Source organism: Macaca nemestrina, chromosome 5 (genome assembly GCF_043159975.1).
Source record: "Macaca nemestrina isolate mMacNem1 chromosome 5, mMacNem.hap1, whole genome shotgun sequence".
Lineage (NCBI taxonomy): Eukaryota > Metazoa > Chordata > Mammalia > Primates > Cercopithecidae > Macaca > Macaca nemestrina.
The window spans coordinates 138,180,310-138,204,372 of record NC_092129.1 but is presented as its reverse complement, the minus strand read 5'-3'; the positions used below and the strand labels follow the sequence as shown (position 1 = coordinate 138,204,372).

Sequence of the window (24,063 nt, the reverse complement as noted above, 5' to 3'; positions counted from 1 at the left end):
TTGTTTGCAGAGGTAGAATTTTTCAAGATCTTGCGTATCTGTCAATTACTAATCTACCCTCTTGATTGATAGTATAACTGGGTATAGAATCCCATATTGCAGTGGTTTTTGTTCACAGTGTTGAAGGTAGCGCTGCAGGGTCTTCTGGCTTCCACTGTTGCTCTTGAGACCTCCCATACTGTTCAGTTTGTTAAAAGGAAACCTAGTTTTTTCTTTTCTGGAAACTTATATTATCTTACATGATTTATGATGCATGTTTCTTGGTGTAGGTCTTTTTCAACCACTGTGGATATTTTTATTCCGGAGACTCCTGGCCTTCAATTTTGTAAAATTATTTTGAATTAAAATTTTTTTCTCCCTTTCGTTGATCTCTTTATGAACTTCCAAGTTTTCTATTAATTCCTCTGCAGTTTTCTATCTTACTGATTTTGATTTATTTGTAGGAGGTTTTCTCAATTTTTTCTTTATTTGGTTTTTAATTTACTATCATATATGTAATGTTTAAGTGCTTTTAAAAATTTTGTTTGGTATTTTTTTTTTTTTTTACCATCTCTTATTTCATGAGTATCTTATGTCTCTGAGGCTGTTAATGATGGTTTTGTTTTTACAAGTTTTCTTTTCCTTGCATAGTTTCTAAGTTTTTTGTTTTGTTTCCTTTCTGTCTTTCCTGATGGATATTTCCTCAAATGTCTGGTGCTCTTTGCCTGTGTCTGAAAGTGGGTGGGGGGCAATCACAAGCTGATTGGAAACTCTCTGGGTGTGGGTAGGGCTCTTTGACTCTTGGCTTCCCTGGAGACTGATATGGCTGGGATGTTTCATTGGGGAAATTCTTGATGTCAGTGTTAGTCCTTTTGGGTCAGTGTTAGTTCTTTTTGCTTAGGTTAGATTCCTCAGAGAAGTAATTTCCAGTCTCCTATCTACAGGGTATAAAGTTGGCCAGCCTCTGGGGAAAAAGTTGGGGAAAAAGGCTGGATGTCTCCAATCTAAAATAAAAACTTCTGCTTCATTTCTCTATTTTCATAGTGATAATTTTGCTCTTAACTCTTGGTATTCTCTGGTTTAGAAATCTTTTTTGTACTGTCTTCAGAGAGTAAAGCCCCTCTGTCTTTTGTAAATCCTGAGAGACAGAGAGAGGGGAGGGGTGTATGTGTGAGACTAAAAATCTCATAGATGATGTTTTTTATTATCACTCTCCCTTTTCTTCTCTTTTTATATTGTTTCATGAAAGTTTACGAATTTATGGCACACTAGTTATTAACCAGCTCAAGGCTTTGAGGAGGTCTGAACATACGGTTTCTCAAGTAAATAAGTAAAATATCTAGCATATCAGAAGCTTTAAAAATGATAATGTGATCTTGCATTTATTTCCTTGGACTCTGAACACAAGTAAGGAATGTGTTCTCGGGTGTTCAAGGCCAGGTAAAGTGTCAGATAAGCCTGTTCAGGCAGGCTGGGAAAGTTTAGAAAACCTAACCACTCACAGAGGAAACATGGAGGGAACTAAACAATCCAGAATACAGACAGGAATCCACTTAAATGATATAGACCTGTTAATAACAGGGGGCAATAATGGCTATAGATATTGTAAGAATCCCACTAGCCATCTCCTCCTGGTGGCCCTGAAGTGATGGAGATGCTTCTGATAGAGGCTCTGTCAGTGTTACGTGGCTTAGTATTGCTTGTGCGTGTGTAGCACTTATCCAGCCCTTTCATTAAAATACAGAGCGTGCTTTCCTGGTTCTGTCGCTTTATCCACGCCTCAGCCTTTCAGATGTCTCCACTTCTCTGACAGATAGGAATAACCTGTTCCCCATTTTTTTTTTTTTGAGACGGGGTCTCACTCGCATCTCCCAGGCTGGAGTGCAGTGGCACAATCATGGCCACTGTGCCCAGCCAGTTTTTTTACTTCTAGTAGAGACAGGGTTTCGGCATATTGCCCCAGGCTGGTCTCGAATTCCTGGGTTTAAGTGATTTGCCCGCCTTGGCCTCTCAGAATGCTGGGATTACAGGCATGAGACACTGCACCTGACCCCTACTTTTTTCAGTGGTGCTGTTTGAAGAAGTTTGCAAGTGTGATTATTCACACTTGAAATTAAAAAAAATACATAGTTTTTTTAATTTTGGGAAAAAATTACATTTTACAGTAATATAAGGGACATTTAATGGAACTCCTTTCATGGTTTTTAAAGTTTTATTGAGATATTCTTACAGAATTCACCCATTTTTACTGTATTTATCGAGTTGTATAGCCATCACCACAGTCAATTTTAGAATAATTTTATCATCCAGAAAAAAAACCCCTACCCATTCCCCATTCCCCTCAAACCTGCCAAGTTTTTAGGCACCCATTAATCTACTTTGTATCTCTATAGAGTTCCCTATTCTGCACATATATGTAAATGAAATCATATAATATGTGATGTTTTGTGACTGGCTTTTTTCACTTTGCATAATATCGTCAGGGTTCATCCATGTTGTAGCTTGTATCAGTACTACATTCCTTTTTGTCATTGCGTAATGTTCCATTGTATGAATATACCATGTTTTGTTTATCCACTTGTCAGCTGGTGGACAGTTGGGTTGTTTCTACCTTTAGACTGTTAGGAATAATGCTTTGAACAGATGCTTGTGTGGACATGTTTTTTTCCTTTCTCTTGCGTATATACCTAGGAGTGGAATTGCTGGGTCCTGTGGTAACTATGTTTAACTTTATGAGGAGCTGCCAGACTGTTTTCCAAAGTCGCTGCACCATTTTATTTATTTATTTTTGAGACATGGTCTTGCTTTGTTGCCCAGGCTGGAGTGCAGTGGTACAATCATGGCTCACTGCAACCTTGACCTCCTGGGCTCAAGCGATCCTCCCAACCTGGCCTCCCGAGTAGCTGGTACTGCAGGCATGCACCACAAGGCCCAATTAATTTTCTAATTTTTTGTAGAGATGGGGGTCTCACTGTGTTGCCCAGGCTGGTCTTGAACTCCTGACCTCAAGAACCTCAAGTGATCCTTCTGTGCCTCAGCCTCCCAAAACGGTGGGATTACAGGCATAAGCCACCGTGCCTAGCCCTTTGTACATTTTTATTAGGAATGTATAAGGGTTCTGATTCTTTACATCCTCACCAACACTTGTTTTCTGTCTTTTTGATTATAGCTTTCTTGTAATCAAACATATCCTAGTTGTGAAGTGGTATCTTGTGTTTTTGATTTGCATTTCCCTAATAGCTAATGACATTTGTTGTGCTTATTGGTCATTTTTATATCTTTGTTGTTGTTATTGAGACAGGGTCTCACTCTGTCACACAGGCTGGAGTGCAGTGGCGCTATTGTGGCTCACTGCAGACTCAACTTCTCAGGTTCAAGCAGCCCTCCCACCACAGCCTCTCAAGTAGCTGGGGCTACAGGTGTGCATCACTATGCCTGGCTAATTTTTTATTTTTGTAGAGATGGAATCTCACTATGTTGTCCAGGCTAGTCTTGAAGACCTGGGTTCAAGCGATCCTCCCACCTTGGCCTCCCAAAACGTTGGGATTACAGGTGTGAGCCACTGTGCCTGGCCTGGCCTGTGTGAGTGTGTGTGTGTGTGTGTGTGTGTGTGTGTGTGTGTGTGTGTATATCTATTTTTTTTTTTAGAAATGGCTATTCATATTCTTTACCCATTTTTAAATTGGGTTATCTTTTTTTTTTTAATTAAAAAAATTTTTTTGTAGCAACAAGGTCTTGCTTGTGTTGCCTAGGCTAGTTTTGAATTCCTGGCTTCAAGATTCTCCCACTTGAGCCTCCCAAAGTGCTAGAATTATATACGTGAACCATTGCACCTGACTGGGTTTTTAATAATGTAAGAGTTCTTTGTATATTCTGGATATAAGTACCTTATCTGATATAACTTGCAGATGTTTCCTCTCATTTTGTAGGTTGTGTTTTCACTTTCTTGATGTTCTCGTTTGCAGTACAGAAGGTTTAAATTTTCATGAGGTATAGTTTAGCTGTCTTTTTCTTTTTTGCTTATGCATTTAATCTTACCCAAGAAATTCTTTCCAACCCTGGGTCATGAAGAGTTACTCCCATGCTTTTTCTTCGGATTTTATAGTTTTAGTGCTTACGTTCAGGTCTGTGATCCATTTTGAGTTAGTTTTTGTATGTACTATTAGGTATGGCTCTACCTTCATTCTTGGGCATGTGGATATCCAGTTTTCCTAACACAATTTGTTAAGACTGTTCTTTTCCCATTGTATGGTCTTATGAGCAGTCCTTAAAAAAGTCAATTGACCATTAATGTAAGAGTTTATTTCTGGACTCTCAATTCTGTCTCACCGATCTGTTATCTATCCTGTGCCAGTACCACACTGTCTTAATTCCTGTAGCCTTGTAGTATCCTTCTGTGTTTTTAATACAGGCTTTTTAACTGATTGTTAAAGAATATTGAAGTAATGAGTGAATGTTAACTGAAAGAGTAGTAGTTATTTTGAAAAAGCACAAAACAGGTTTAGAACCTGAGCCATATACAGTAAGTTTGGGGCTTGTAACTTTGGATTCCTCTTCTAAAAGATGTGGGGGAACTTATATATTTGTTGGAATTAGGGTTAGCTGTAACAGAAAACCTCTAACAGTGGCCTAAATAGAATAGAGATTTATTTCTGTTTCATGTTCTAAATGTTGAGAGATAAATCAAACGGGCTTGTGTGGCACTCCCTGGTGTCAGGGACCTGGGCACCTGCTTTTTTGTCCTCCCGCATGTCAGGTTTCTCTTCTTAGTTTCTCCTTGTGGCAGGTACAGTCGCTGCAGGGCCAGCCATCATGTTTGCATATAGCCTGTAAGGAGGAGGAAAAAGGGCACACCCTTTCCCTTCTTAAGAACACATCTCTTGTACACATCATTCTGTCTGTCTTGCTGACCAGAACTTAGACACACATGTCCTAGCTACTGGGACATGGGATATTTGTTCTGGGTAGCCAGGTGCCGGTTAAGAATTGAGGCTTCTGTTACTATGGAGGAAGAGAATGGGTGCTTGGTGACAAGGAGAAGTCTCTGCCACAGTAAAATAAATATCTACTAGTGAAAATGATTATGATTGGTTGAAGCCCTTTGGAACCTCTAAGATGAACTGACAGAAGTTGAGATTTAGTCTAGTCTGTGACATATTTTTATGTAAAATTTTGATATATTTAGTTTTCACTTTGTGAGCTTTTATTGGTTCAGTGTCTCTGTTCTATGTGTGATAAAGGTGGTACCTCTGGCTGCTGTTGTGTGTAGCTAGGGATAAGAGGAATTTTGCTTCTCTCTGTTGGCCTCCTCTGATCTAGTCTAGGATACATCAGTCAAGATTTAATTAAGGAAACAGAACCACTATGAAAATCATGGAATAAGGAATTTGTTAGAGGAATTAGTCCCATATACAGTTATGAGAAAAGCAGGGCATTAAAGGTCTGAAAAGGAGTGTTAAAGATCGGAGAAAGGTCACCAGCCCTGGTGTGGGGTGAGTCCTAGCTTATAGGGAAATCTGGAGGCTAGGCATGGAAGTCTGGAGGGTTGTTGGCTCTTTGTCACTACTGTTTCTGTGAGTTTGAAGCAGAAGTCTGGTCACCAGGGCTGCCTATAAAGGAGGAGAATTGGATATATGGAGCAGTGGGGTGCAAGGACACACTGAAACTCGCCAGCTCCTCTGCAAGTCTGTCACTACCTCTAACCAATGACGGCCATCAGAGCATAGTGGTTGCTACTTCACCTCTGTCACCTCTGCTTCTCCTTCTGCCTCTACCTCTGTTTTACTTTTGATGAACTCTAACTCGGTACCAAGAGGGAAGAGGATTCTGGGAAACATCCCAGTGTAACCAGGTCGACACAGGATAATTCACCACATAGGAGATAGCTCTCAGATGCCCCGGCATTTTACTGGACCAAACTCCCCCACTCCTTAGCCACACCATTTTTGGGAGTGTTGCCTATTTGTAATTTTGGCACATATGATATGTCACATGTCACCCACTCTTCCAGGAATATATACTTTTGCTATTTGATTCTTATTTCTTCTCTTTCCTGTGCAGAAGTTCTAAGCCTACATATGTTTCTTTCTAGTAAATGCTTTATATTTGGAATAGCAAAAAGGACACACACAGGGCCTTTGATAATGTAAAATTCAAGGTTTTTTTTTTCATGAGTGAAGATATACAGAATAACGGAATTAAGTCTTGCTCTGGTTATTTTCATTTTGCCTTGAAATTTAGTGGTTTAGTGCATTTTACTATGCTTATGACTTCTGTGAGTCAGGGATTCAGACAGGGCACAGAAGGAGTGGTTCGTCTGTGCTCCGTGATGTCTAGGGCCTTAGTAAGGAGGACTCAGCAGTTCTGTGTGATTTGATGGAGAGGGGATAGAGTCATTTGGAGGTGTTGTCTTTCCATGTCTGGTGGTTGATGCTGGCTGTTGGTTGGGTGGGTCCTCAGCTGGGAATGTGGAGTGAATCTGCATGTGGTCTTTCCATGTGGCTTGGGCTTTCTCATAGTGTGGTGGTCTCAGAACAGTTGAACTTCTCACATGGTGTCTCAGGGCTCCAGTGTGAATGTGGCGGGAAGCTGCGTAATTTTTTCTAAACTAACCTTGGAGGTCAAGCATTGTCACTTTTGTTGTATTCTGTTGGTTACAGGTGAATCACAAGCCCACCTAGATTTATGGGGAGGGAATATAGACCCAACCTCTTGATGGAAGGAGTATCGTGGTTGGATTTTAAGAACATGAAACATGAGAGAGAAGGTTGTGACCATCTTTGGAAAATAAACTCTGCCACAGGCCCTAAGTTGGACATTAAGAGATTTATGGGTACAAAGATAGCACTGAGGACGGCGTTACAATAGAGGGACTAAAGAGAACATGGGCAGTTCTGCCTGAAGAGATCAGGCAAGACTTCTGAAAGGGACCTGACCCCCACAAGTTGTTTTCTTGTGCAGTGGAAAGGTTGCTTGGGAGTATCTTAAGTTTCAGTAGAAGAAACAGACCTCAGAGACACTAATGAAGACTGGATAGAGAATTCAGTGGTGAAGCCAGACTAAAACCCAGGCATTCAGACATTTGGCCTAAGCTCACACTGGGAAATTTGAATTCTTATATTTCATGATTATAGAGAGGTTTGGCACAGGTAATAGGAGAAGTTTTTGGGTAATAGTAATTTCATATGTGAGGCCACAAAAGTGCACCTCTACACATAAAACTTTATTTGATATATAAAACTTCTGATGTGATGTGTTAGATTGATAGAAGGAATGGAAACATTGAAATCTGACATGACTGGTATTCATTTTCTCTGTTGGTTTTCATTGAGAAAATGAGTAAGAATTCTGCCTGCTTCAAGATTTATATAGTAGGACCAGAAGAGATTCTGCAAGCCTGTCTAAACTGTTAACCGTGCTTCTTCGCCTGCTTGTTTATCAGGAAGCCCAGAACCTCATGGCCCTCACCAATGTGGACACCCCATTAAAAGGTGGACTTAATACCCCGTTGCATGAGAGTGACTTCTCAGGTGTAACTCCACAGCGGCAGGTTGTACAGACTCCAAACACAGTTCTCTCTACTCCATTCAGGTATTGTAAATGAACATGTTTTTTATTTTAGAAAAACATGAATTCAAGGACTTAGCATGTTTGCTTTAGTAGTGTTTATGGAGAGCTAATACTTATTGTGTTGAGTTTTCCTCTTTGATTTCTTCTTCACAGTAATAAATGATAGTGTCTGGGAAATGGTTAAATACTGTGGAGTGCCTCTCCCTTTTTTTTTTAAAGATGGAGTCTCGCTCTGCCACCCAGGCTGGAGTGCAGTAGCACGATCTCAGCTTACGGAACCTATCTGCCTCCCGGGTTCAAGCGATTCTCATGCCTCAGCCTCCCAAGTAGCTGGGATTACAGGCATCTGCCACCACACCTGTCTAATTGGAGTGTCCTTTTGCAAAACTTCGGATCCTATCACGTTATTTTTGAATACTTTGTGTTTGATTTTAGAGTAGATTGATTCATTTTTAATGATTACTTTGTGAATTTTATTAAAATTGTAATCCTTTTATGTATTGCTTTCCCTCCAGCATTTTATTATGAAAATTTCAGGCATTTAGAAAGGTTGAAAGAATGTGTGGAAGTTATCAGTATTGAAATGGAGTCACTTAATGTTAAATTTTAATGAAAAAGGAACCCTCATGCGTATATGCCCATGACAGAAATTATTCCAGGGATCTTCTGAAAACCACACAAATTCCAGATAAGTTGCTTCTGTGAAGATGTTGCCCTACCAACAGCCAGTACAGGTTGAGCATCCCAAATCTGAAAATCCAGAAGGCTCCAAAATCCAAATTTTTTTTTTTTGAGACGGAGTTTCGCTCTTGTTGCCCAGACTAGAGTGCAATGGTGCGAACTTGGCTCATCACAACCTCTGCCTCCTAGGTTCAAGCAATTCTCCTGCCTCGGGCTCCCGAGTAGCTGGGATTACAGTCTTGCGCCGCTGTGCCCGGCTAATTTTGTATTTTTAGTAGAGATGGGGTTTCTCCATGATGGTCAGGCTGGTCTCGAACTCCTGACCTCAGGTAATCCACCCACCTCAGCCTCCCAAAGTGCTGGCATTACAGGTTTGAGCCACTGTGCCTGGCCTAAATCCAGACTTTTTGAGCACCAATATGACACTCAAAGGAAATGCGCATTGAAACGTTTCAGATTTCAAATTTCCTGATTTGCCATGCTCAACCAGTAAGTATAATGGAATTATCCCCAAATCTGAAAAAAAATCCCGTATCTAAAACTCTTCTGGTCCCCCATTTCAGATAAAGGATACTGTTATGTATACCGGCAATGAAAACAAATGCCACCTCCTGTGATAAGTCCCTGTAACCAATGGTCTTTGTTTCAAAACAGTTTACGTAGACTCCTCCCTTGTATCTTTAAAAACTTCTCCTTGCCCCAGCACTCTCAGGTATACCTATGGTCTGTTATAGCACACATATCCCACATTGTAATCCCTTGCTGTTCCCAAATAAACTCTGTTTTGGAGACCCAGTCTCTCACCTGTTGAAGTTGACAAATGGTAAAGTGAACATCCATATACCTACCACTTAGATTCTAAGATCGTTAATATTTTACTGTATCTGCTTTATTGCATATCCATCCACCAATCCATCATATTTTTTAATGAGTTTCAAAGTAACTTGCAGATATCAGTTTGCTTGATCCCTAAACACTTCCACATGCATTAACTGGAATTCAGTATTTTTTTATAACTCTTTTGCTTAGTTTTAAGCTGCTGTTTTTTAAGAAGAATCTTTAAAATACAAATGTTATGGAAGCATGTAGTAGTAAAATGGAATTGGAACTTACAGTGGTTGGATATATTTGGGGTTTACTTTGAATTTTAAGTGTTAAGATATGTCCTCCTACTGGTTATTTAGTAGAGAAAGCACTTCAGGCTATTACAGGTGTCATGACAGCAGAACCAAGAAGCATTGACAGCCAGTCGTAGACATTTAACACTTCTTGAGTGTCTTATAAGAGAGCGTAATACCTCACTTCCTATGTTTAGTTGGCCCTCTGTATCTGAGGGTTCCACATTTGTGGATTCAACCAACTGTGGATAAAAAATATTCTAAAAAACTCAGTACAACAATAAAAAATAACACAAATAAAAATACAATATAACAACAATTTATATAGCGTTTACATTGTATTGGGTATTATAAGTAACCTAGAGATGATTTAAAAGTACATGGGAAGGTGTGCATACGTTATATGCAAATACGATGCCGTTTTGTATCAGGGACTTGAGTGTCTGCAGATTTTGGTCCTGGAACTAATCCGCCGATCCCCTGTGAATACTTAGGGACAACTGTATGTCTTGTCTCTCACCTCGATTGTAAAATCCTTGGGGGCGGGAACCACGTCTTATGTGATAACACCTTACTTACCAGGAATAGCTGTCTGGCAGCGTCACCATTCTGCAACACACCAATATACAGGAAATAGGCAACCAGGGGAAAAAAAGGCTTTGAATATTTAAAATATAGGTTGCTGCAGATTCTGTGGATCTTATTCCTAGGAGAATCTCTTAGGCCTCCCTCAGGAACTTACTCATGTTTACATGTGATTCCAAAAGTGTGGTGTTTGGTTTCTAAACAAAATGTAAAAGGAGAAACTATTTAAAGTGTGTACTTTGGTAATAATGACAGTGACAATGATGTAAGAACCAACAGCTTGATAGGGAGGGTAGGAGACAAATATACACCAAACTCAAAGAGTCATCTGGGGTCATTGAGTGTGGTGGCCCACCTCCCTGCCCGCTGCATGTTCCTAGCCGCCCTAATGTGCCAAGAAAAAGTGGAAATAATGTTTAGTGGGCGCAGTTTAGGAAGGCAAGAAAATATCAAATATAGTGATTATTTTAAGTCAATAAAATAAAAATACCATGCTAGCTAGACCAAACATTGATTTTAACCTAGAGATCCTAACAAAACCAGCTAGACAGAATTTCTGAAATCTTTATTCCTTTTTTTTCTATATTTCCTGTGAAATAATTTATGTGAAAAACATTTGAAAGCACAATCTAAATATAAGTGGCACTTCTGTTAATTGGGATTCCTGTCTTTCTAGGACTCCTTCTAATGGAGCTGAAGGGCTGACTCCCCGGAGTGGAACAACTCCCAAACCGGTTATTAACTCTACCCCGGGTAGAACTCCTCTTCGAGACAAGTTAAACATTAATCCTGAGGATGGAATGGCAGACTATAGTGATCCCTCTTATGTGAAGCAGATGGTAAATGTCAATTCCCTTTTAATACTTTTAAATTTTTTTTTAATATCTCATGGGTGCCAAATTAAAATTTCTCCTGTTAGTGCATATCACGTATACCTTAAGAATCTATACACCTGTGGATGCCAGAAAAAGAGAATGATCTGTAAGACTTGATGAAAGGGAATATTTTGGGCTCAAAACCCATCTTTCTTTATGCTTACTAGGTTTGTGAATATTGATGCTTGTTGTTGATTTCACTGAAGTTTTCTTCAGCAAGGTGAGGTAGAAAGCTAATTGTAAAAGTTAAGTTTTGCTTCTGCCCGTGTTATTGCATTTATTACTTTGCTATTGGGCCTTATTATCTAATGCCACATAAATCATTGTGAAATTAAAAAGAAAAAAACTTCTAATTATACTGGCTTGTCTTCAGTTTAAAATTAATTCTAACTTCATATATATATTTGGTTGATTTATGTATGTTTCTTAAAGTTCAAATTGATATCAACTAAAGCCAACTCTGAATGGATACATAAGAATTAAACAGATTAAGAACCTCATGAGTGCGGAGTGTGCATTTGGACATTTGAGGGGATCTAAAGTTGAATATAGATGTCCTTTGTCCTGAGGAAATTTATATTCTGGGGAGATTGGCAGTACTAAACTAAGTCCAAAAATAATTGTAATATCAGAACAGAATAAGCCCTTTGAGTAAAGCCAATGTGCTTAGGGTAGTTAAAGAAGGGAATAATCACATTTGTTGGGTAACAGGAAAGCCTTATTGGAAGAGGTATGTTCCGAAGGAGGGTGGGGGCTGTCCCAGATGGAGACTACAATATGAGTAAGCACGGAGGATGTTTTAGACATAGCAACTCATCTGTTCCTCACACCTGGTACATGTCAGTACTGAGGATGGACTGGAAAACCTCTGGGTACCAGGAGGGTTTTTTGGGAACCAGGACTCTACTTTCTTTCGTCTGCATGGGATTTAGTATTTTTATTAACAATAAACATATACATACAAATTCAAGTATCTTTCAGAGTGGGTTTTATTAGTCCAAGGACAGACTAACTTTTGAACCTGTTCTTTTCATTTGCTGTTAACTTTCGGTGTCAGAAATGTGTTCCCTCAAATGAAAATTATAGTGGTCTTTTTTTCTGCCCTGGCCTCAAACCTCCTGTTGGAATATCCCAGAGTATCTTCAGTGATCACAAGTGAAAGTTTTTGATTGGTCTTAATGTTGGGAAGAAGAGGGGATAGAAAATAAACAAAAGCCTTGTCTTAGCTCTGAAGTCAGGATTATTTTTCTAGAATTAATATTAGGCTGATTTTTTTTGAGACTTTTTTTTCTCTGTAATTTTTAATTTTTGTGGATACGTAGTAGGTGTATATGTTTATGGGGTATATGAGATATCTTGATACAGGCATGCATGTGTAATAATCACACCATGGAAAATGGGGTATGCATCCCCTCAAGCATTTAACCTTTGTGTTAGAAACCATCCAATTATTCTCTTAGTTATTTAAATTGTACAGTTATTTTGACTAAACTGTTGTGCTATCAATTTTTAAGACTCATAAAATTCTGGTTGAATATTTAATATGCATGAATTGAGAAGGACCACTTCTTTTCTACAGGAAAGAGAATCTCGAGAACATCTCCGTTTAGGGTTGTTGGGCCTTCCTGCCCCTAAGAATGATTTTGAAATTGTTCTACCAGAAAATGCCGAGAAGGAGCTGGAAGAACGTGAAGTAGATGATACTTACATTGAAGATGCTGCCGATGTGGATGCTCGAAAGCAGGTGGGTAACTGTACTGAAAGAAGCGTGAGTTCGGCTGAATGTGTCAGTAGGCTCGAAGAATGAAGAACAGCCATTAAATGTCTCAAGATCTCTACCTAGTTCTTTTTAATATTGAAAAAACTTCTGAAGTAAATAATTTATGTCATTAATAATGTATCCTCACATAATTAATATACTCACAATATTTTGATGGACATTCTTAAAAATATATATATGGAAATTTAAATACATTTTGTCAAATTCATTATGCTTCTCTAAAATACACGTAGGTAGTCTTTTGGACATTGCTTCAATCTAGCAAAGAAAAGATGTTATTGGTTAGTCTTAAAAACAAATACATCTTGGTTTCTGGGTGGTACGATGGTACGAGCCTGTAGTTTCAGCTACTCAGGAGGCTAAGGTGGGAGGATCCTTTGGGCCCAGGAGTTTGAATCCAGTCCAACATAGTAAGACCTGTGTCTAAACTGGAGTTGGAAATTTAGATAGAGTATGTCAGAATAATATTAGTAACACTTTCTAGTAATATATCTTATACGTAATTACTTTCTCATTTGCACATAACAGCACAGTGATATAAATAGGATTGGTATTACAGGTTGAACATTGCTAATCCGAAAATCCAACATCTGAAATGCTCTAAAATTCAAAACTTTTTGAGTGCTGACGTGATGCTCAAAAGAAATGCTCATTGAAGCTTTTTGAATTAGAGTCAGTATAATGCAGATGTTCCAGAATCTGAAAAAATCAAAAATCCAAGATCCTCTGGTCCCAGATAGTTCTAATAAGGAATACTCAACAAGCTCAGATGAATTCAGGTCTCATGGTCTCAACTTTCTCAGGTCTAATAGTGGGTAAGTGGTGAATCCTAAACTAGAACTGATATTATATGACCTTTTTAGTAAGTCTTGCTGCAGTCCATTGCTGAATGATTTTAGGTACCTTTAATCTCAGGGGATTGGAGTGAGAATGACATCAATGGAAATAATATTTTAGAGGGGACCGATATGAATGTGCTTTTCAGTGGGAACAGAGGATGATACTTTTTGTGTTTAGTTCTCAGCTACTTTGAGTTACATTTACTCCTTCAGAAATGGCGTGAAATTTTAATGTGTTATCCCACATTATTCATAAGAATCAGGAAACTACATTTTTTGGCTGGCTTTTTGAATTAAGTCAGTAATTTTGGAGTGAAAGGGAAGAAAGAGTTGTGTCGTGGGAGTCTCTTTGGAGTTTAGGTTTTCCATTTAGATGAGAGAAGTTTGTTACGTGATGGATGGATCCATGAAAATTTGGAGAATGCTCTAGTAGACACTGGAAGCTCTTAGTTTCTATTATAATGAGAGTGAATAGACTGATTCATTTCTGTTGCCTTAGCATTGCCTTTCTACAAACTTAAACCAATTTCTAAACTTTAGCTGTTGAACACACATAGTCTTACATACCAAAGTGTTTTTAGCTTTATTGAGAGGTATCAAATACGCTATAGCTGCAATAAAGGATATAAAAATCATTTTTTAGGCCATACGAGATGCAGAGCGTGTAAAGGAAATGAAACGAATGCATAAAGCTGTCCAGAAAGATCTGCCAAGACCATCAGAAGTAAGTGTTAGAATTTCTGGTTTAGGAAGTTTTAAGTTTCTTTTTATATGATTGCTGCTTTTTACATCATTCATAAAGACTATAAAACAAAATTTCATCTACTTTCTGGAATATAGCAAAGTAGTTCTCAAACCCAATCTTTAAAATGTTTCACTAGTACCAGAATTTAGAAGGAAAAAAGTAGAAATTGCTTTTGAAAATGTAAAACTGCTATTTAATTCGTGCTGTAACAGGTAATAACATTAATATATTGCAGTGATATGTTTGGTAATTGTATTTGTTTTAACATTTTAGGTAAATGAAACTATTCTAAGACCCTTAAATGTAGAACCGCCTTTAACAGATTTACAGAAAAGTGAAGAACTAATCAAAAAAGAAATGATCACAATGCTTCATTATGACCTTCTGCATCACCCTTATGAACCATCTGGAAATAAAAAAGGCAAAATTGTAGGGTTTGGTACCAATAATTCAGAGCACATTACCTACCTGGAACATAATCCTTATGAGAAGTTCTCCAAAGAAGAGCTGAAAAAGGTATGATTGAGCTGGACTATTTCTTCTTGAGATTTAGGTATTTGTTAGGTGCTGTGTATCATGGACAAATAATGAACTTATTTTTCCCCATTGGTATTCATAAACAACTGAAATATATGATTAGGAGATACATGTTTAGATTGTTATGAAGAGGACATACTTTGAATACCTCCATCCCCCATGTTCGGTGTGATAGACCTTTATCAAATAAACACCTGCAGGGTGTTTTTGGTTCATGGGTATTAATGGCTTGGTTGACAGTTGTTACAGTTGCCATTTTCTGTATTCAGCTCTGCTATCCCTGAATAAAAATTAGATGCAGATGCCTTTAGTACCTAAACCTCACTTATTTAGAATAATATGAAGAGGTAAGAAAGACTAATATAAACATGTTTATAGATTAAACCTTTTACTTATTGGAAAAAAGGAAGTATTTTTTTTTACTGACTATATTCCCCTCACATGATTTCCCCCTACTCTTTTGGATAAGGACATGAAGACATGATTTCTTGTATGAAGTCTATGTCTGGTCTTTTCTTCTATATGCATTTTATTCCTTCTGTTTTGACAGAGCAAACAACTGTGATTGTAAATAGAAATCTCCATAATTGTATAAGAAGATACAGTGGGTCTCATAGTTGGAAGCAGAGTGGTCATTAGTTTAAAAGTCTTTTTTTCTTTAGTCTTCAGCCCTGAGGAGCAGTGATAGACCCATGGATTTGGAATGAGCTGCTGCATACTTAGAATGAAACAAACAAGATTCTTACAAAGTCTCCTGTCTTCCCTCCTGCATTTTTCCTCTTTCTTCCCTTCTCACAATTTCTTACTTTGTATTTTCTGTATTGCGTAACTAATACATATTTATTATAGGATTTTTAGAAAATAGAGGAAGGAGGGTTTCGATGTATATTTCAACAACTTGTCCCTGATTTCAGAGTAACTTTGAGTCACTCATTTTTTAGTAAGTGCAATAGGGAAACTGACATTGTTGAGTTGCCTCCTCTGTCGAGCACATGTAATCATTGAACTGGGATTGAAAATCAGGCTATGAAATTGATACTTGCACAGTTTCCTCTTTTTAAAGTGAAAATATGAGGGGAAGAGGAATTTAGGAAATAAATTTTCCTAAATTATATGTATGGAAACCTGAAACAAGGATCATGTTGTTGCTTTTGGAGATTCTGTAGAGGATAAACCCTAACACAGTTTTTGAAAAATGATAATTCTAAGTATTGGTCTGGAATTGTTTGAAACAAAGTAGCTTAAATATTCTCTCATATTTTATTTATCTGTGTATATTTCTCTTTGTTCCAAAAAGAATTTGAAGCAGCTATTTACTTAGCAGATTATTTATGGATAGTTTAAAGATAACTTACCCATATTCTCTCCTAAGATCGAACTTGTAAATTTTTATTGTGTACAGTTTCAGAGTGAAATAGCGTTTCTCTTTTAATAAAGTGTCAGATTTTCTTTTTCTTTAATATACTTTCTTTAAGGTATGTTAAAATTGATTTGTTTCCATTATTTCCCTTAAGAGTTATTGTTTAAGTGTCCATTTTTTCTCCTATAGAGATGATTTTCCATTTTTTTGTTAAAATTGTTTATTGATCATTTCTCTTGATTTTATGGATTTTGATATGTTTATTTTTATTATTACTAGAAAGATTGAAAGCCTTCTGTAAGGCACAGAAGGTGGTTCCCAGTTTTTCATAAGCAGTGAAGCAAAGGGCTGGGAAAAAAATTCATATGCTTATGGAATTCTTTGTGTCTGGCATTGGGCTAGGCTCTATAGTATATTGTTCACTTAATCCTAATAACAAACACGTCTGATCTAAGGTCAGCATCGTAATTGCTTGGAAAGGTATTTTTCAGCTTTCCAAGCTGAAAAATCCTGAGAAATGGGCTCAGATAAATTAAGCAAACTCAGAGAGATGCTTAAATGGTGAAGCTGTGATCTGAACCGAGGCCTGTCCAGCTTTCCCTCTCATTCTGTCATTTTACACTATTTTCTTTAGTAGTGAACTAAGCTGGTTTATGATCTATCATCTGATTCGTGCCCCAGTTTCATTTTCTGGCAATGTCAGGGGCATTCCTTCAGGATGAGAAAAAAAGCCATGTGACAAAAAGACGCCTAGCTCCCCTTTACCATCACGTGAGGTCCTGCACGTACGGTGGAGTGGGAGAGTGGAAGGCACACACCCATTGGTGCCATTTGTATTCTGCCTCATGCTGCCTGCTAACGATGTGGTCTTAACAAGTTGTTGAATCTCTATGAGCCTTAGTTTCATGAGCCTTTTTTTTTTTTTTTTGAGACTGAGTCTCGCTCTGTTGTACAGGCTGGAGTGCAGTGGCGTGATCCCAGCTTACTGCAACCTCCACCTCCTGGGTTCAAGTGATTCTTGTGCCTCAGCCTCCCAAGTAGCTAGGATTACAGGCGTGTGCCACCACACCCTGCTAATTTTTGTGTTTTTAGTAGACACGAAGTTTTGCTGTGTTAGCCAGGCTGTCTTGAACTCCTGGCCTCTTTATCCGCCCACCTCAGCCTCCCAAAGTGCTAGGATTACAGGAGTGAGCCACTGTGCCCGGCCTAATTTCATTAGCTTTTAAATGAGGTTAATATTGGCTAATTTGTAAGGTGATTGTGATCTTTGGATATAATGTAGGTAAAACTTTTAAACCTAGTTTCTCACACACAGTAGGTACCTGAGAAATGATAACTGCTGTTATAGTGAGTGAAAGCAAAGGATGTTTATACTTTCGAGGAAACATGGATGCTTGACTTTTAAAAAGCAGTCTGCATTGACTCAAAGGCTTCTGAGGCTATTTTTCCTAGGTATTGTTATCACCCCTTCCAAAAAACAACCAATCACGTCTCCTTGGCTTTGGCTCAAGGAAGGAGGGAAAAAATTAGTCTTCTAAAGCTCTCTGGATATGGCAAGTGTTTGTAGTACTTAAACTTACTGTAATTATTATTGTAAACAGGCCCAGGATGTTTTGGTGCAGGAGATGGAAGTGGTTAAACAAGGAATGAGCCATGGAGAACTCTCAAGTGAAGCCTATAACCAGGTGTGGGAAGAATGCTACAGTCAAGTTTTATATCTTCCTGGGCAGAGCCGCTACACACGGGCCAATCTGGCTAGTAAAAAGGACAGAATTGAATCACTTGAAAAGAGACTCGAGGTTGGTATCCTTTCAAAATTTTAATTGTAAATGTACTTTGATTGAGATAATGAACCAGATAATGCCACTGGAGACAATCTCAGAAAAATACACCTGAGGTGCTTATTGCCTTTTTGGTTCTTGGAGAAAAGTACACTTAAGTGTTGGATCTTCCTTGGCCTTGTTCGTTGTTTTTGTTTATTTTATTTTATTTTTTTAAAGAATTGTTGACCTTCATGACTAAAGAGTACCCTGCAAGTTGACCAGAGGTCAATCAGAACCTTTAGATGTGGGAGCAAGGAGCCAAGAAACCAACACTAGTCACTCAGAACAGTGCAGGTCATTGCTAGCATAGCCTGTTTTCTCTAAAAAGGAATCTCAACAGTACCAAGGAGTTTTATTTTTATAGCAAAGAGAGCACATTTACAAAACTTAAATACAATTCTGTTCATCCTTGGATTACTGTGAGTTTGAGTTAGGGAGGGCAGAGCTGGATTCTCTAGACAGTGGCTTCCATGATTTTCCATGTCTGTGAAAATGTTGAAAACATACTAGATGCGTATATTTTCAACAGGACATGTGGTTTCTTAATTTAGTCTCCATATTTTGAATTCCAGAATCTGTGTAGGCATTTTGCCAATGGCATGTAATTGTGGTTCACAGGCCACCAGGCTGCCTTGTGCATTTTTATTTTTGAGACCGAGTCTCAGTCTGTTGCCAGGCTGCAATGCATTGGTGCAATCTCGGCTCACTCCAACCCCCACTTCCCAGGTTCAAGCGATTCTCCTGCCACAGCCTCCCTAGTAGCTGGGACTACAGGCACGCGCCACCACGCCCAGTTAATTTTTGTATTTTTAGTAGAGACGGGGTTTCACTGTGTTGGCCAGGATGGTCTTGATCTCTTGACCTCGTGATTCACCCACCTCAACCTCCCAAAGTGCTGGGATTACAGGCATGAGCCACCGCGCCCGGCCACGCCTTGTGCATTCTTAATGGTAATCTTTAGGGGCATTTCTAAGGCCAAGGTGGGATGGGAGAGAAGGGGTACTTCAGGCAGTCATATGTAGAAAATGGGCTTGGTTTCCTCTTCTATGTGATTGCCAGTTTCTCTTTACAAAAAGCACATTTGAAAATATTTTTATTTAGGGTTAAAGCCAGAGTAGTAAAATCACTTGGGGTGATTGGGGCTCTATGGGGCTGGGGAAATGAGCAGGAAAAAGCAGTATCTTTTAATTTGAGTTATTCTGAGTTTTAATTTAACCTTTAAGATCACATACATATAGGCAGCTGATGTTTAATGCCTGTGAACCTCTTTTTTTCTCAGTTAGTGAGAAATGACTGGTTCTGAAGTAATTCTCATCTTGGGTAAAATCTTAGCAGTTCAGTGCTGCTAATTATTCGTGTTACCAACTTCCAGCAGGGTGTGCTGTTGCTCTGTGTTACGGTTCAGCGTTAAAGCCAGGGAAGATAGAACATCAGTGGTTAAATTTTAAGTTATAGTTTTTGGTTGTGTAGACTTCGTTTCTTATAAATGGTAGTTAGCAGTGTAATTGTGATCTGAGGTCAGCATCATCACTGATTGAAAAGCTATTTGGAAAGCTTCTTTGTATCATTTATATATAAATACTTAGGTTTCTTATTTAGTATGAAAATCTTCTCATTTGAGGGGGGTAAACTCTATTTGCCGCAAATGGCAAGGACGTTTTGTGCTTTTTAAAATGGTAGAAAATTTTTTTCTCCCTAAATCTCATTTACTTTGTTGAGGCACTAACTTTCATGACAGCAAATAAATGTGTCACAGAGTGAGTGGTGCCATAAAGTACAGTAATTTTTATTTCTGTGTTGAATTGGTCTTATGAATTTTAAAGGGAAAAATACTGAAAGAACTACTCCTGTTCTTTTGGAGATTTATTTGGGTCGTTTGTGAGCAACCATTAAAAACATGTGGTTCTCTTTGTTCAGTTCAGTACCAGGAACTGAAATCTTCCGTTGAACTATTTTTGTTGAAGGATTGGTGATTTTGGAGAATATTCATAAAGCAGTCTGAAGTCATTTTTCTTTTCTTGACTCTTGGATAACTTACTTTATTGTTTACCCAGCTAGTTACTTTTAAAGAATACTTAATCAGGTCCTTTAATTTAGCAAACTGTGCTTATTTCAAATGAAAGTTCATGAAATCTTTTAAAAAAAGAAAAGCAGCTCAAAGACCCGAATAAACAAACCCCCATTTTATTTGTATCCATCCCTAATTCAGAACTAGGTTTCTTTTAGCTTGTTTTAGTTTTTGAAGACACAGTTCTACTGGTTTGAAATACATAAATATTTTATTTCAGTTGTGGTAATTCTTTCATTTCAGTTGATTGCTAAATTATAAACATTATTCAAAGTTTGTTGTGGGGAAGGAACTCCAGTTATATTGTATAAACTAAATGCTGTACTTAAATTATCCTTTCCACTCTTAGGTTCAGGAGATAAGCCCTCCTCTGTAAGCACTGTATGCCATGGCTGCCAGTGTGTTCGATTTTTGCTGTCATGAACTTTGGAACCGTGAATCTAAATTATGGCCCTATCACTGCCTATCAAGCAAGATGAAATCCAGCTTTGTCGTGGCTGGTGTCTCCTGAATGGATTAAAAAAAAAATTCCCTGAGGTTTACATTGGAGGTAGTCTTTGAACCATTCATTACTCAGGATTAATATTTGAAACTTTAGCACTTAAATGAAAATCCTTAAGATACTCATTTAAAACTAATAGAACCATCTCAGATTTTATGTAGAATGTGGTAGAGGATGTGTGTGAGCAAGGAGTTTGTTAAATAAATAGAATCAGAATGTAGTTACAGGTCAGAAATAAGTGGAAAAGGCTTCTGAATTATAACCAAGTCCATGTATTTTATTCTGCTTTGGAGGCAGAATTAAGTTTAGAACCTTGCCAGACTTTTGTGTGTAAAATAAGACAGCAAGAGCAAACACAGCAATGACAGTTAATATAAGGAAAGGAAAAGTTATGAGAGCATACCATGCTAAGGCCATTTTTACATGGTGGCAAAAAGCCCAGTGTATTTTAATAGCTTTAAAGGCACTAAGATACATTGTACGGGAGTAAAGTGATTGCTATTTATAGTGGTATCCCAAATTAATAAGAAAAACTTTCTTTCTTTTCAGTGTCATTTTTTTTTTTTTTTTAAAGGGAGGGATGGCTGTAATTCAGTGTAGAAAACATTTTCACAAATGGTTAAAAATAAAAGAGCTTTAGTACTTTTATTTATTCACACGTTCAGTAATTATTACTGCCTATCTACCATGTACTGGACACTGTTCTAGGTCCTGGGATAACAGCAAGGAACAAGGCAGACAAGTTCTCTGTGTTTGTGGGCTTCAGTTACCTGGAAAATGCTTAATGTGGAGAACCTCATTTTCTGATGATGCCAGATAAATGAGTCATTACTGTATTTGGGAAGTGCAAATAGAATTTGAAGTGTTCTAATTTGTTTCTACTTTAAGTGGATATAGGAAATCATCTGAAGACATAATTATTTTGAGTGAAATAATTTCCAGTAGGTGCAAAAGTGAAATGAGAAGTCTGAATTTAGGCCTGCCATTAAATTTAATAGTATTTGAAATAGTATCTAAACTGCTGTGTTGAGGAAGTTTGGCTGAAAAGTGGATTTTGTCATGTTAGCTATAAAAATGGAAAGGCTTTCCTTAGAGATAGAAAGTAGGTCCAGAAGTAATACTACTTCTCCCTGTAATTTACTGGCACAGTCAACTGTAGTCAAGAAATATTATATAACATTGACTTCTTAGAAGTAAAGTAACTTAAAAAACACAGATAACACACTTAAAATCCTTTTCAGTGTATTTGTAGCTCTTATGGGGACCCCTGACTTGTCTGAAGGTTATATTTCTACAAAATTGGCTGCACAGTAGATCTCATTTTCTCAGTGATTTTCATTATAAAGTCAGATATTTTTACACAGGAAAAAATTTCCTTAATACTTTAAAGAGGGAAAACTTAGGGCAAGGATTTAGTTAGTAGACAGTTCTGGGTAGAGGGCTATATGTTGTCAGATATCAGCAGGTTTATGCTTATGTTGCCTTGTGTAGGGGTGGGGGAAGTGACCTGTGGTACAGGAGAGGAGTTCACAGTACTTTGGAATACTCTCTGTTTCCCAAATTCTGTTCTCTGCCATGACCCTTAAAGGCACTGACGGATTTCGTAGTTGTCTCTGGTAAGAACTTTATGAGCTGGACCAGAGATCTTGATATAACCAGGTTGCTTCTGTTATGCCTCAACATGAATTGAATTTGTTTTATGCAGTTGACGTGTTTCACTTCCTAATGTATGCGGATGTAAAGTGCTCTTGTATTGCTTTGTTCGTGTATTACTGTCCTTGGAAAGGTTTTTAGTAAGGTTTTGCCTTCCTGGTTAGCGTACTTTTCAGGGATGCAGTCTGATGGTTGCTAACTCGTAGATGCAAACAATAATTACTTTCTTGGACCTGCATCTCATCAGAGTAGAGTAGGTTCACTGATAAAAATGCTGGTAAGTGGTATAGAGATTAAAGGAGAATCACTCATGGACTCCTGTTGTTTGCAAACGTTTTGGTGATTGAACCACATCTTGACTATTATATGGGATCATATTGCTGAATGATGGACTGGCAAGTGGAGCTCCCATTGACTGTGTATTTATTTTGGGTATCCTTAAACCTGTTTTTCCAGTGGGATAAGGTTATATTCTGGGCCCCCAAGCAAGAGTTTCAGTGAGGGGTGCTCTTAATGTTTCTGAAGCTCACTGTAACGGACTTTTACTGAAGACAGTATTGGAGACCCAAGGATAATGTGTTTATTTTGGAATTACTTAAGCTTAGTAACCTTAACAAACTTAGTGAGCTTGAAAGTAACAATTACACTTTTATAAGTCCCATACAGCTCCCTTTTGTAATGACCCGAGGAAACACTTAGGTTCCACTGATTCATCTCCTGGGGACCATCAGTTTTCCATTGGTCTCTGGCCAGTCTTTTTTAGACAGTTTCTCTTCTATGCATTTCAAAAAATAACATTTCTAGGCGTCTTTCTATAAATAATACCTGTGCTTTGTAGAAGTTTTAAAAGAAATAGAAAACATAAAGAAGAAAAGGAACCTACTATCCAGACATAATCACCGTAAACATTGTAGTGCATATATGCACACACTCCCCCACATACTTCCATATATCTTTTTTTTTTTTTTTTAATGTTTGGATGAAGGTGTTTAAAACTAAACTGGGGGGAGGGGGGAGGGGGGAGGGATTGCATTGGGAGTTATACCTGATGTAAATGATGAGTTGATGGGTGCAGCACACCAACATGGCACAAGTATACATATGTAACAAACCTGCACGTTATGCACATGTACCCTACAACTTAAAGTACAATAATAATAAATTAAAAAAAAAAAAAATAGAAGATTAAAAAAAAAAAAAACTAAACTGGGATCATCATATTCTACATTTTTCATTTAATAGTTGTAAATATGATTAAACACTAGTTATATTCCACCCTACTTGTAAAAAAGTGGTAAATGCAACCTTTTTTCTATACATTTTTTTGAGAGATGTTTGTTTTCTTAAAGTTTTATAGCTTGTTAATAAAAGAATTTAGAATTTTAAAATACAAACTGAGGAAAGGAAAAACTTCTCAGGTGTCAAAATTCTTATAAGTGGGTACATATAGGTGAGAGTCTAAATCAGGGAAAGAATGATGGGCAGAATCGCTAATTAAGATCTTATTTCTTGTTTACATGTGTCTAGAATAATTTATTTTTCGGGGAGCTGTCTGATGGCATTTAAGCTGTTCAGTTCCACAGCTTAAATTTTTTCAGGCATGTTTGCATTTCAGGGGCTGAGCCAAGGAGGACATTAGGTTTATTAGCAGTGGTGTGGCAAATGTATTGGACTTTAAGTGGGGCCCAGCTGCATGGCATCATCCCCTGGTGGCTGTGGCCTAGGGCAAGCCACAGAGCCACTCGGTGATGATGCCAGCAGTTGTGCCCTACTTAACCTCTCTGGGTCTTATATTTCCTTATCTGTAAAATTGGGTAATAGTTTTGTTTTTTTTTTTTTTTTTGAGATGGAGTTTTGCTCCTGTTGCCTAGGCTGGAGTTCTATGGCACGATCGCGGCTCACTGCAACCTCTGCCTCCAGGGGTCAGGCAATTCTCTTGCCTCAGCCTC

At 38.0% G+C, this 24,063-nt stretch overlaps 1 protein-coding gene across 1 annotated transcript in view; it reads left to right on the top strand.

Moving 5' to 3' along the window:
* The window catches only part of LOC105489534 (cell division cycle 5 like), a 70,554-nt gene that overhangs the window by 30,126 nt on the left and 16,365 nt on the right, over positions 1–24,063 (top strand). Inside the window, exons 9-14 of the mRNA XM_011754367.3 lie at positions 7,421–7,569; positions 10,609–10,771; positions 12,387–12,551; positions 14,070–14,150; positions 14,445–14,687; positions 17,670–17,867. Of these exons, the coding sequence (XP_011752669.1) occupies positions 7,421–7,569; positions 10,609–10,771; positions 12,387–12,551; positions 14,070–14,150; positions 14,445–14,687; positions 17,670–17,867 (999 nt within the window). The remainder of the gene's footprint in view (positions 1–7,420; positions 7,570–10,608; positions 10,772–12,386; positions 12,552–14,069; positions 14,151–14,444; positions 14,688–17,669; positions 17,868–24,063) is intronic.